A 13,367-nucleotide genomic window follows, 5' to 3' on the forward strand; every position below is an offset into this window, starting at 1 on the left:
AAGCTTTTACACAACTTGAGGTAGAAATGACTCCATTGAGTTGCACAGAAGGTTCTACTAGCTTCTAGCGTTATCTGTCCACATCTGGCCACCATGTCCCCGTTTCAATGCAAAACAGTGTAATAGACATCATGCAACTTTTTCGCAATGGAGATGACATACAGATATAGTGGACACCTAAGAGCTAAAAAGTGAATGATATCATTCATCGCAGCATTCACAGTAATCAAGCTACTCCGATCACTGAGTAAGTTTCAAGCTTCCCAATGCCACAGGGCACATATCAAATTCCGATTCAGATGCGCACTTGTCGAACTGCCCCAGTGATGCGGTGGCGAAAGCCAGCATGTTCCTAGCGGTAACACTCGGGTTGTTCTGGATGGTTAATATGTGTCACCATGGCCTCCGACGTATAACACAAAATAATTACCAAAGCGGTTTTGAATGTCTAAATCTCACACATTTGATTGGCCGCCGGTAGCATTGGCTCATGTATCTTGGGTCACTGGCATGTGCCAGATACTTTGATTTTCTAACCAATACAACTTTCTCCGTAATTGAAGGAATAGGATCCTGCATACGAGTCGTGTCACGACAGATACAAAATGCAACATCGACCACAACTGGAAGTCTATGACAACAAGGTACGCGCAATAAGAAAACAATAGTTTAATTTTTCATTTTCATTCAGTACAAGTTGGGGGGAGGGGGGGGGGGGGGCGTGAAACCACTAACTCTTGCCGTTGTTTCGACCGGTGCAGCGCCATCAAAGCTATCCTTGGTAGAATTTTGTGTCACAGGAATCCCTGTCTGGCCGTGGCCCGTACTCAGCTCCAGAGGGTATCCAAACACAAGAAATATATCTACAGCTCTCATGAGGTCGGCATCACTCATCCTGGTGGTAATCACGTACAGTCACGAACTGAAAAAGCGCAGGCTGAATTCACTGCGCCAAACAAATGGCAATAAGGTAGGCTTCCCTCTGAGGGTTTCGCCCGTCCGGGTGCAACAACCTGTGAGCAAGTCCGATTTCGTTATCTTTATTGTGCGTTTGTGCCCCATTTGTGCCCCGGCGTTTGTGCCGCGGCAATGTGTCTTATGTGTGATTCTTTTGCAAGGTTTCAAGCACATAAATAGAAATTACTGGCATTCATTGCGTTACAATATTCAATCAAGGTCGCAGGTGGCTTATAGAAGTTGAAAAATGTAGGTCTATGTTGTTCGCGTTTGTGGCCGAAGACCTCTACGTTGTGGGGACTGAAGAGTGGTTGTGAAGAGATGTACAACAAGAGGCACGAAACTGCTGGATCAGTAGGTGTAAAAGTCTTCCCAAGGTATCAGCTCCACGCAGAGTCCGAGGCGACGTACGTCTTGTGCTCCTCATGCTTCCGCGCAGCCGCGACACTGCGATGTTGTGATTTTCTCCTACGGCACTTGTACCACAGTGCCCATCCGACGATCGTTAAGCCAAACGTTGCGATGAACGCGACGCTGATGAGTATCACGACAGTAGTGACGAGTGGGAACTTTGTGCTGCCATGAGTTCCTTTTTCTGCAATGAGTAGAAGGAAACAGTAGTGAGGAGGCAGATCGATTGGATCATACTGTGAAGCTCACAACAAAGCAAACACATGGAAAATAAAATGAGTGCAGCTAATTATTACAACAAAATGATCACACTGCACAAACGTAGATTGCAATAGATAGAGCTCCATCATAAACAATGGAGCGACGACTGCATTAAAGAATTACATCGTATTGGCCATTTTTCAGCATATGCTGTGATCCACATGCGTAAAGCATCTGTGATTAAGTTGATCCCAGTCGAAAAAGTCTGCAGAAAGTTTTCTGTTATGAAAACCGAATTTATCTGTACTTTTTGACAGTAACGTGCTGGGACGACAGCATTTCTGCCGTAACATAAGACTTTTGTGCAGCTACAACCGACAAATGCTACAATGTAAAAAAATTAATGCAGAAAACTACAGAAATATAATACATTCTGCAGAATTACAGAAAGTCGGACGTTACAATATAGCTACAGTATATTGTCGTATTTTTACGCGGTTCTATAGATTCTTCGATCGAGATTTATATAATGTAGCCTCTACCCTGTTAAAAAAACATTAACTTCTTCAAATATTCTTTTTTAAATAAAGAAAGAGCTTTGCGGCGTCACCATCAGGAACAGTAAATAATCTATTACTTAGTGATGCCGCATGTGAGCTGAAAAATAGTATTCGCCTTGAATACAGCCCCCAAGACACGTATCAGTTTTGAATAGAAACTACAACGTCCACTGTGATACTACCTTCGCGCTCTCGTAGCGTCTGAGCTTGCGCCAACGTCCTGACGTATGTTGCGAAAGTGGCCACCTCCTCTTCCAGCCGAGCAACCAGCAGGTACTCCCTTCCAGGTTTGAGACCTGTCAAAAACACCGTGTTCCCGTAGACGTCGCTGCCCTCCCACGCCCAGAAGCCTCGTATGGAGCGATTTCCAGCCGTTGCATCGTGCAGTTGAATGTGGAGCCGAGGCAGCGTTGCTTCTGGGTGGCCACCTCCGGCCGATCCCTGATATCGGGACGTGCACATCAGGGAGAAAGAGGTGTCCGTGTAGTTACCCACTGTGCAGTTGAGGCTGGACGAGCGGTCACCTGTGGTGTTGACGACGACACGAAAAGCGTTTTAGGAGGGTTAACAATCTCTTCCTAAGTAAAATTGATAACATGCGCAACATATAGTATGCTTATCTATACCTCCATCACAACACAATTGCCTTCGTTAACGAAGCAGACATTGGATGCACTTATAAGCCGACGAGTTGTAATAATACGGTCTATTTTGGCTAAATACTCTAAGAATTACTACAGCGCCTACTAACTGCTTTCTCTATAAATGGTGCTTACCATCGATACAGCCGTGGCAGATTAAAGGGAGCGCCAGTTCAGATAAAATGAGTGGCATATTTCCAAACTTCGCCTTAAGATTACCCGCGATAGCGATTGCATTTTCATTCCGTGAATTCTCTTTGTTTCATTTTTTTTTTTGTAAAAATTTGTTGAGTAAATGACGGAGGCGCTTACTCTTACAATCAGTTCAAATCCTCATCACAAACTAGTCTCCATCTTGGCTAGCAAATTGGTGCTCTAAACACTACTGTAAGCGGTTGCGTCCCAATTTTGATAAGAAATCGCGCGAGAACTTTTGCGTTACAACCGGAGCGCCGACGCCGGCTCTTCTGTTGCACTTTGCTCTCGCAGTATTGTTTACAAAGCGCAGTGCTTCAGTGGTCTCTTTTGCGGCACTCCGTATGCAACGGGAGAGACTATACAGCTCCTTGCACCGCAAAAGTCACCGCTGCCGCAGTAGTCAGCAGTGGGGAAAACAGGGTGCAAACTTAAACAGAGCAGACACTTTAGGTGTATAAGTGATGGCACAGAGTTAATGGTTCCCGTTCCCCATTACAGCTTGTTGTGCCTTGTTCCCGTTCGTGTACTTCCTCGAAAACAAAGTGGACAACCTAAGGCACACTGTCCCGTCTACTCTTTAGCCCAAACTTAAGCGTCCCCGTCATTTATTGAATACTTTGTTTAAAAGTGTACCCGCGAAAACGGTGATACTCTGAGATAGTACTCCTCAAACACAATTACAACCAATTACTATTATCTTCATCAGCCTAGCTACGGCCGCTGCTGCACTAAATCCTATCTTCAAGATGTCTAGTAATCCGTGGCCTGCGGCGTCCGCTGCTTTAGTATTTGCGAATTTCGGACTCTTAGTACTCGCACGCCGCTCATACCATATTTAGGGATTCATACCTTTATCTGAAAAAATTATTTATCATATATACGAATTTGACGTTTTTTTTCACGCTTCTAGACTATCACATTCATTTTTGCGTCCCAGTGCAATGCGACTATTTCAGGCTCTTTGTCCTTTGAGCATGCTTTAATATGGAAGCCCTCACGTCTCAGCTGAAACCAGTAGCGGCAGGGTTCTCGCTGGGTACCCACTGAGTTCCTGGCCCAGCAGAGCAGCGTCGCGTGGAACAAGTACGTCACCACCTGAAACTCCATACGGTTCGAGTCCTGCTCGGATGGCCACCCTTCGTTACTCTCTCCGTTTTCGGCCTCCGTAGCTCTCGGATGCACTCGGCGCCTGTTTCCAGCGTTGTCTTCGGCTACCCAGTAGTAACTCAGGCCCTCGCTCGGATCTGCGGTCACGTCGCAGGTCACGTTCACCGTTTCACCGAGGGTTACCGCCAGGACCTTGTCCAGTGGTGCATTGCATTGAGGGGAGTCTGCGAGGGAAGGCAGGAGGTGTACTACCTGTCGAACTACTCAAATATTATGCACAGGCTGCGTATGTGGAATTACGGTAGTAATATTGATGACGGGATATTAATGGGTCCAGGACAGGTTTGCCGTGGGGCCCCATGACTGACATAGATACAACGTGCGGTCAAGCATCGATTTTTCCAGGCATTTCAATGGCAAAAGCTGTCCACCCGAAACAGCTCGCGCCAATTCGTACCGAGATGACAACCAGGCGGCATTAGGCGTTGAACCCGAAAACATGTTCTTTTAAGGCGGCTGACCCAACCATTGGGCCAACGCTGCCGTGCGCGAAAACTATCAGTTAAGATATTATAAAGAGGATGAGAATATTCAGGGCTCTGCTTTCTTTCTTTATGCGTGGATCACACTACAATTGCGCAGATGATGTGCATGATACTATCAGGACTGATCATGTACGCGTAATTTACCTTGTGCTACGGTGTTGTTGATATACGCTAAGTTTTCGTCTGCAGGCTGACCATATAACCAGTTGATACAGCGCGCTAAAATTTATTTCTTACGTACAAAGTTTCAAAAATGTGATAAGTAACAATACTGTAGTAATCATTGACTCAATTAAAAATAAAATAAATAGTAGCAGAGAATTTTTATGGGGCTGGCACACATGCAACAAATTTCTAAAAAAGCATTTGCGCTTAAAATAAAAGAAATGTGCGCAAAGCATCACTTACTTTGTCGTCGCCCATGTTTTAGATGCATGCCTCATGTCCAATGCAAACCGAAGTTCTTGATCACTCACGTCTCACCCGGAGCTCCAGCGGCGCGCTTTCTTTTGTTTCTCCGTCTGCGGTGGTGGCCAGGCACGTGTAGCTGCCGGAGTGGTTGACATTCACCCCACGGATCACCAGGTAGTGCGAGGTGACTACCGCCTCACTCGAGTGGCCAGACAGTCTCTGGAGTGCGCGTCCGTCGCGGCGCCAGGAGACATCAGTGATTCTGGAGGCGGCTAGGATCGAGCATTCCATGTACACATCAGCCCCCTCGGTGATGTAGCTCGCGTTTAGGCCCGGACCAAGCTGCACGCTGACCTCCATCTTGTCTGCGCAGAAGCGTGTGAAAAGGAGAAAAAAGGGCTCTGCGCTACCGCATTCTACTCAAGCCAAACGTTAATCGACCCCAAAATTGTTCTCAAAATTTTTACTTCTTTTACTTCTTGAAACTTGATATTAAATGGCAACTGCACTTTACTGTTGACGCATCACTCTTTGGCGACGGAGCTCTCTGGGCTCCAAATGAATTGGTCATATTGTTAAGAACATCTAAAGGTACCGAGTGCCGAACTTTTATGTAGTTAGTTTAATAATAATAATAATTGGCTCACAGGAAGGGAAAGACGCACTATCTGTCACACTTGCTTCTGTGGACACCTGAACCGCGCCGTAAGGGAAGGAAGGAAGGTGGGAGTTAAAGTGAAAAGAGAGAAAGAGGAGCCGTAGTGGAGGGCTATGGAGTAATTTCGACCACCTGGGGATCTTTAACGTGCGCTGACATCGCACAGCACACGGACGCCTCCTCGTTTCGCCTCCATCGAAAGTAGTTAGTTTCTCATACTGAAGAAAAAAAACAATAACTGAGCAGCTAAGATGACCACAATTAATATAAAAGACGCATGCACGGAAATGTGTGCATGTTTCCGTCCTTCGCTTTCCTTCATTCTCGGTTTTTTTTTTTTTTTCTTCAGTGATTAGTTTCGCATACTGAAGAAAAAAACGAGAATGAAGGAGAGTGAAGGATAGAAACATGCACACATTTTCATGCATGCGTCTTTTATATTATTTTGTGGTCATCTTAGCTGCGTAGTTATTGGTTCCTCTATAGAGGCCGCCGTGATCCACATATATTTCCTCCTGGTTCTACGAAACATTCTATTAGCCAATACGGTTTCAGAAATATATTTGCTTTGCACGCTTTTCTGAGTTATAACAGCATCTTAGTGCTTTCTGTGGAAGCTGCCGTGTTGAGTACACTGAGAAAAAAAAATATTGGCGGGCTATTTAGAACGACACAGGGAAGCCAAGGAGTGCGCACGCATGGTATTTCCCGAAACGAGTGCTACGATATGAGCCTGTTGTGGCCAGGCTGTCGCGATCAGTCCCAAAAATAATTACACGCGCTGCTTCTCAGCAGCATGTCAGTTTTCTCTTTGTTAGAAAGGAATCATCATTTGCAGCTGAGGCTATGAAAGCTACACTGTTGGTTACAAATTGATGTCAGAAAAAAAAAAAACTACGACAATTTGCTATAGTAACATTTACGTACTGGCCAGAGGTCTGCCATTTAAAAAGTAGTCATTAGATACAGAATGAAACAAGATCCAAATATATCTCAGGTAATCGATTGCGTGCAACGCGTTACGTAAGAATCTTTAGTACACTGGCGGCGCTACCCTCTCCTGCGTCTTTACCAACGTTCTTCATAAGACACAGTTGGAAAACTTCGCTGGCACATCGTGCTGCTGAGCAGGTCCAAATAGTCGGTCTGGCGCCCACGAATCTCAAAACGACCGCAGCACCCTCCTCACCTCTCCGTTGCTGTGGATGGGCACATTTTTCTACGCAAATGAAGGCCACCGCTTCTATACTGACGCGTCTAATGCAAGGAGGTTACGGACATTGCAGACTCGGCTCAAGCGTGTCGTCTGCTGCCTGCCTGTTTGAGATACGTCTGTAAACACGGTGGCTTTGCATGCTTGCAAATGTGCATTTGAAAAGCGCAAATGCAGTTTTATTTTTCACTGCGTTGCTGAAAGGAGAGGGTTAGGAGCATTTAAAATTTCCGCCTTGCCCATCCACCGCAGCGTAGGAAGGGGGGGGGGGGGGGCTGCTAGGGTCATTTTGGCTTTCGCGTGCGACAGACTGGAGATTCTTTCGACTCGCTTCGCAACACGCAGTATTCCAACTTTCTCTTAAATGAGAACGTTGGTCGTTACTCTCTCAAGTCCGTTCTTTAGCTGCAGTAGTCCCTGCCCACACTAGTCGTTAGCGGTTCTATAGACCGTTTTACCGAGAGCAAGTAGCAGACAAGGAATATACTCTCTAACCAGATTCCTTGCGCAGGCCCATTGTTGCCAGTACCGATTGGGCTGTGCATTCGGAGGCTTCATGCATATCAGAACGGCATTGTACCTCGGTATATTGTTGTTTGAGAGACCTAAACACCTTTATTTGCGCCCATTTTAGTGATGATATCATCGCGACAGCAATGCGTGATCGTGGACTGCACAATCATTCCAAGAAATTGCAAGATAATTGCCGAGAGCGTATGCGGGAAGCATGCAGCGACAGTCAGAGTGCGACTGTGATATGTGTCTGCTTCACCGCTTTCACGTCCATCCTGATTTAATTAGCCTGTGAACACTTTTGTGTAAGCCAGATAGACTTAGTACCAATCATGGACTCGCGAATATGATGCCCATTTCGTTTCCTCCGCCGTTGAAACCACGCACGCCGGGCAAGCCGTGCCTCACGCAAGCCCTCCGCATCAATTCAATAAGTTATAGATCTCTTCCGCCAGCGCCAGAAGAACGTGCTAAAATCTGTTCTTCACCTAAACAATAAGCCAACTGCAAAAGAAAAAATTAATTTTCTTGCATGCTGCATTGTTTATAACTGCAATAGAAACAAGTTTCGCAACACATTGCCGCTGGTGCGGCGCGCGGCTTATCGTCTGCACGCTGGCTCCGCTGATAAGGCGTCGGGGGGATTTACATCTTTATTTTATTTATGCAATAATATCGGTAGTTCTACGAGAGACCATTTACTCTAGCGCTGAACAATTACAAAGCGCCGTCGGATGTGCCTTCGATGTGAAACAGTTTAGGCCTAGCGACGACTAAGGGGTAGCGTTCGGCGAGAGTGCCATCGTCTGCCGCGCCAGCGGGCGGCGCTGCTTTCGTAAGCGTTGCTGTAAGTGCTGCGAATTTGTCGTCTTCTTTTATGGTGCAGCTCAGAGCGCACGTTTTTCGACGTTTTGCTCAACAATACGTATTGTAAACGATGCTACTACGAGGTACAGGACGAGAATACGATCTTGTTGCGCCGCAGGACGAACATCCGTAAAAACGTCGACGGATGGTACTTTACACACCTCTTTTATGTGCTGTTCTTGAACCGTGGTTTAACTTGAAAGTACACATTGTGGAAGCAGAACAGCTCGATCGTATATCGAAATGGGTCGCACTTCACGCTAACTCAATGCGGCGATGACTGGGAAACATCTTTCGTAGTATTTGTATTCCGCGTTCGATAGCTGCTTTTACGGTTCATTTGCTTTGTGTTTGTGTGTAAAGATACCATTTCTATTATAAAATATAATTTAAACTACATGTATCGTGAAAGATACAACAGATACATCCTCATAGTTAACTCTAACGAGCGCAGTCCTTCGCTGTCGCCTCAGCCGCTAGCGCTGTTTCCAACAGCTGCTGCCATGCCAAACGGATAGTATATGGTTTGATGGCGTGCTCAAACAAGCCACAAAATAGCACTAAGGTGTCGGATAGGTTTCACGAAAACCACGAAACAGAACTTTTACACTGCCGCATCGCAGCATCAACACGCACAGCACAGCCCAAGATGGCGTCAAGAGGAGCTGGAGCGGACTTTCCCAATTTTGCTCATACGGGGCGCCATCATCAAACTAAGATGGCTGCGCCCAGGCATCGAAACTCAAATCGTCAATAAGGACGTTGGGCTAGAGCAGCTGATGCCTTCTCTTCGGGCCACAGATGTGTGCAAGAACAAAGTCAAGTCGAATTCCAGAACTAAGCCGGTTTAACAAGGAGTGCAAGCATAGCGTAACGACAGCGGCTGTGCCCGAATTACAACACGCACGCTTCCAGAATCTATATTTAAGCAGTCACTCACGTGAGGTGTCCATCTTGAGGTAGCGGCTCATCACACCCAGGTTCTCAGGCAGGTTGCCGTTGGTCGCGCGACATTCCAGCAGTTTGCCTGACTGCAGGTACCGGGGCAAGATCAACATGCTGGTGCTGACGTTACTCTTTATCTCGCTGTGGCTGTGAGCAGGGTCCACGGGTCGCCCATCGAGATACCACGTGATGTTTGCCACAGGTCGGCTCCCACTGGCTTCGCATTCAAAGCTTCTTGACGCAGTGGAGGACGGGGACGTCTCTAAGGAAACCAGACCTTCCGCCGCATTCCTTTCCTTTCCGCCCGATGATACAAAACCCGATACAATGGATGTAGCTCTCGTTGGTGTCCATCGCTGTTGAGAGTTGTCGGTTATTGGGACCAAGGTTGTGGAATCCATTTTCTGCGCTGACCAGCTCCATATTGTTAAGTCTGTGGGCGCCACTAGAGAGATAAAGAAGGAATATTTGTCGTCACAAATATAGTGATAGTAGGATGCCATCTCTCAGGCAATAAATTATGTCCTTCATCTTGGCTGGTTCAGGTCGAGGCACCTATGTTCTTTTATGCAGATAGCCGAAGCCAATCAGAAATTATCGTGCGTCGTAATCATTGAACTTTCGCGTAGGGTTATATTTAAGTTTGTTTGTGGGCAAGGAAGGCGCAGTACCTCGCTTTTCGATAGACAGCTACATTTTTGTCAGGGGGGCACATGTCGTCGGTTCGACTCCCAGCGGGAACTAGTCTGCAGATGGGAAGCGAAGCGGCATGACGCTACCAGGAACGCTCCCCAGAGTATCAAGAAGAGGGCTTTGTCGGGCTGGTTGGTTCATGTTTAATGGAAGGAAGGAACAGCTCAAACGGACGGGACGTGTAGGAAGGCGAGACAGACACATGAGCTCATGTGTCTGTCTCGCCTTCCTACATGTCCCGTCCGTTTGAGCTGTTCCTTCCTTCCATTCCCCAGAGTATGTTTGCGTTATAATCTTTATACGAAATCAGGTGCATAGTTTTGCCACCTTTCAATTTAGGTTACTCTGACGGCGACGGCGTTTGAGCTGAACGAGCTATGTACACTCCGCGTAATATTCAACATTTCGCTTGTTTACGTTCCAGCTGTGGAGCTAACATGCCTTGATTTACAAGATCCGACGCTGCAAAGTGACCCACGCCATAAGGGATGCTCTAATTTCGTCCACTCTCCTTGTAATTCTTTAACCTGCCATGACATCGCGCAGGATAGGGGCGCATTGCGATACGCGTCCACTCAAGCGTGACTTACAAAGCCTTGATTTCAACCGGGTCCCCCGGCTGAGTAGTCCAGCTTCCTGGCTGGTGAGGTTCCCCGGCAAGACTTTAAAGCATTATAGGCTCACACATCCAAAAATTGGCAGAAGCATTTAAGGCTGCGTAGATGCGATAATGCGAAAGCATAAGTACGACCGCAAAGGCCACAGACGCCTCTTCACACGGCACTCATATACAGCTTCAGCACGGCCGCTACTCCCGTGCTTATGCAAGCACTCAAATGTTGGAATCAAACATCGTTCGTCGACACCTAGCACTGGTCACGTACTGGTAGAAGCTTCGATCCAGACTTCGGCAGTTGCTATCGCGATGCCGACGGAATGAAGATTACTCTAAAAACACAGACGCGACGTTGCGGTTGAAGGGGCGCGCCGTCGCGCGTGGGAGAAGCACCATGCCAACAGACATCTTGTAGATTACGCCCGCCCACGAATCAATCCGATGTGTACAGTCCGCTCTCCATGTGTGTATTGACGCGTGAATGCTAGAAAGGACGCACAAGCATGCGCGTAATGTGTCCATGGAGCTAGCTTCTGACGATGACCTTATACTCCCGCCATTACTCGCCTCGTACGTATGTCCACACTTTCCGTACAGCCGCCGATGAACAGCCGGGAACCATGAAAGTGGCAATGCCACTGATGTCTCTCTCGATCAATGGTACTGGTAAAGGTGTCACTCTAATAGCAAAAACGAAGACACTCGCATTGAAGCGAAATCTGTTTGTAAATCAATTTCAGTTGAGTAGACTAAGACCCATGCTTTCGTAAAACATAGAAATTTATTCTATTAACGACGAAGGTGAAAAGCAAGACCCCCCCGTACTGTTTTATGTCAGTGCACGTTAAAGAACGCTAGGTGGCGGTCGGAAATTCCGGAGTCCCTTATACGGCTCTCATTGTCTGAGTCACCTTGGGTCGTCAAACCTTATAAGTTAAGCCATACCTAAATTTTATTCAGAGAATAAATAAAAGTTGAGCTAATCATCCATGAATTTAAAGCCTAGAATACAGTCTAAATCAAAATTTATAATCTGCTGCTGTCAAAAAAAAAAAAAAGAAAGAAAGCTGTTCAGAAAGAAACGATCTATAACTATGGCAAAACGTTCTTTGAGAAAATATGAACAGAAACGAGCTTTTTTTTTTCAAATGGCGGACACAGAGGAATCACAATTTGTAGTAAAGGCACATAAACAGAGTTTGAAACCAAATTCAATGTTATTACTTTTGTGACCCAATAACATAAGGCAGGCCGCACAGCAGGGACTCACGAACCTTCTTTGTGAGCACCAAAAAGAGGTCTACAGAGGTTACGTACAGTTAACTGGAAAAAAAAAGGGCTTTAAAAAATGAGTCCCCACAGCTTGCGTTTGGCTGTTCAGAAAACAGTGAAATGAAGACAATAAAAATTTATTCATTTCATGAACGGAGCTTGATCCAACAAACTCCTTTCTAACTCCGTGGACAAAAAATTGAAGCTGCACATTTTGCTGGAAGGTGTGTTATGTCAACTCCTGTAGGTACTTTTTTTTTCATCAGAGAAGACACCGCGCACGCACCGGTGCACAAATGCCGCACTGCGTGGAGAAAAATAGTCATGATATATGAAATTTACTCCTGACGGAATTATAAAGGAAGTAAATCAATTCTTTCAAAAGGCCAAGAAGGGGGAGTACGACATTACTTGAAGCGGTCACAATGGTTGCTCGGGTTGGTATTCAGTGATTGTTTTTCTATCCCTTAGAAAAAAAAGATTATTTGCATTGCGCGACGTTCGTTCGTCTATGCCCATTTGCAATTGTTTGCGATATATTACATCCGTCTTGGTTTTCTGTTGTTATTTTTTCATAATACCATGCCTTCGTCTCTGTTTTGGTGGTTGTTGCTTCTCAGTTTGTTTTCTGGGGTTTTACTTTTTGCGCGCTTGAAATATTATTTGCTGTCCAGAGAATAACAATACAAATCTTCTAGCTACAACGCAGTATTGAGTAAATGAACGTTTGGCCAAACACAAGTTTTGTTTACCGAAAAAAAAGCACGTTTGAAAACAATATCTCACATGACCATTGTGTTACCAGAATTGGCATGGGCAGAAACATACACACAAAAGGTACAAATGTGTGCAGGATGGAAAGGACCACATGGAATGAGAGATTAAACAGTTGCTGAAAAAAAGATTTAACACTCGACACATAACATTAAAGTCTAACTAAAGACAAGAGAAACATGAACAATACACCTAAGAGCTCTAAGTTGGGCAAAGTAAAACAAAATATGGGCTCAGCAAAACTCTGTCACAATGGTTTTCGCTCCATCCAAGCGAAAATCAACTCCAACTCCACTGGTATTCATTGTCCTTGAGGCACAATCTTCTCCCTGAGTGTTTCTATTTTCTTTACCTTGCTCGCATTTCATTTTACACTGAATGTAACTGTTTATACTTATCTGTAGGAACTGCGCTCAGCGCACAAAAAAGGCTTCCTGCGTGTTCAATTTTTTTTTTACATCAATTTATATTTCAGACAATGAGTATGCATACTCGCGCACTGTCGATGAAAAACAGCTCGCGATTTTCTTACTATTATATGGCCCAACGAATTCCAAATTCAGCAGCCCCCGCGGCCCAGAGAATTAGGTCACTCTCCGTGCCTAGAGGCACGCCCGTTTGTTCGTTTCCAGTCGTGCGGCTACTGATTAACCAATGTGTCGCAAGTCTTACCAAGGCCAGTGAATGACACAACTGCGTCGCTATGTGACAAGTTTGTTCCTGGCAGTACAGTCATGGTTACCTTTGTCGTTTCCAAAGCAGCAGCGTTTTATACTGCGCCTTAT

The 13,367-nt window shown here is 45.8% G+C and overlaps 1 protein-coding gene across 1 annotated transcript in view; it reads right to left on the reverse strand.

Annotated features, from left to right (window-relative positions):
- Positions 1 to 1,337: 1,337 nt before the first annotated feature.
- The window catches only part of LOC146179126 (uncharacterized), a 78,593-nt gene continuing 66,563 nt past the window's right edge, over positions 1,338 to 13,367 (reverse strand). Inside the window, exons 5-9 of the mRNA XM_084580118.1 lie at positions 9,223 to 9,672; positions 5,097 to 5,396; positions 3,967 to 4,299; positions 2,312 to 2,653; positions 1,338 to 1,552 (exon numbers count right to left, since the gene is read on the reverse strand). Of these exons, the coding sequence (XP_084436244.1) occupies positions 1,338 to 1,552; positions 2,312 to 2,653; positions 3,967 to 4,299; positions 5,097 to 5,396; positions 9,223 to 9,672 (1,640 nt within the window). The remainder of the gene's footprint in view (positions 1,553 to 2,311; positions 2,654 to 3,966; positions 4,300 to 5,096; positions 5,397 to 9,222; positions 9,673 to 13,367) is intronic.

This window comes from Amblyomma maculatum, chromosome 9 (genome assembly GCF_055883805.1).
Source record: "Amblyomma maculatum isolate TAMU_Amacu chromosome 9, ASM5588380v1, whole genome shotgun sequence".
In the NCBI taxonomy this organism is placed as follows: domain Eukaryota; kingdom Metazoa; phylum Arthropoda; class Arachnida; order Ixodida; family Ixodidae; genus Amblyomma; species Amblyomma maculatum.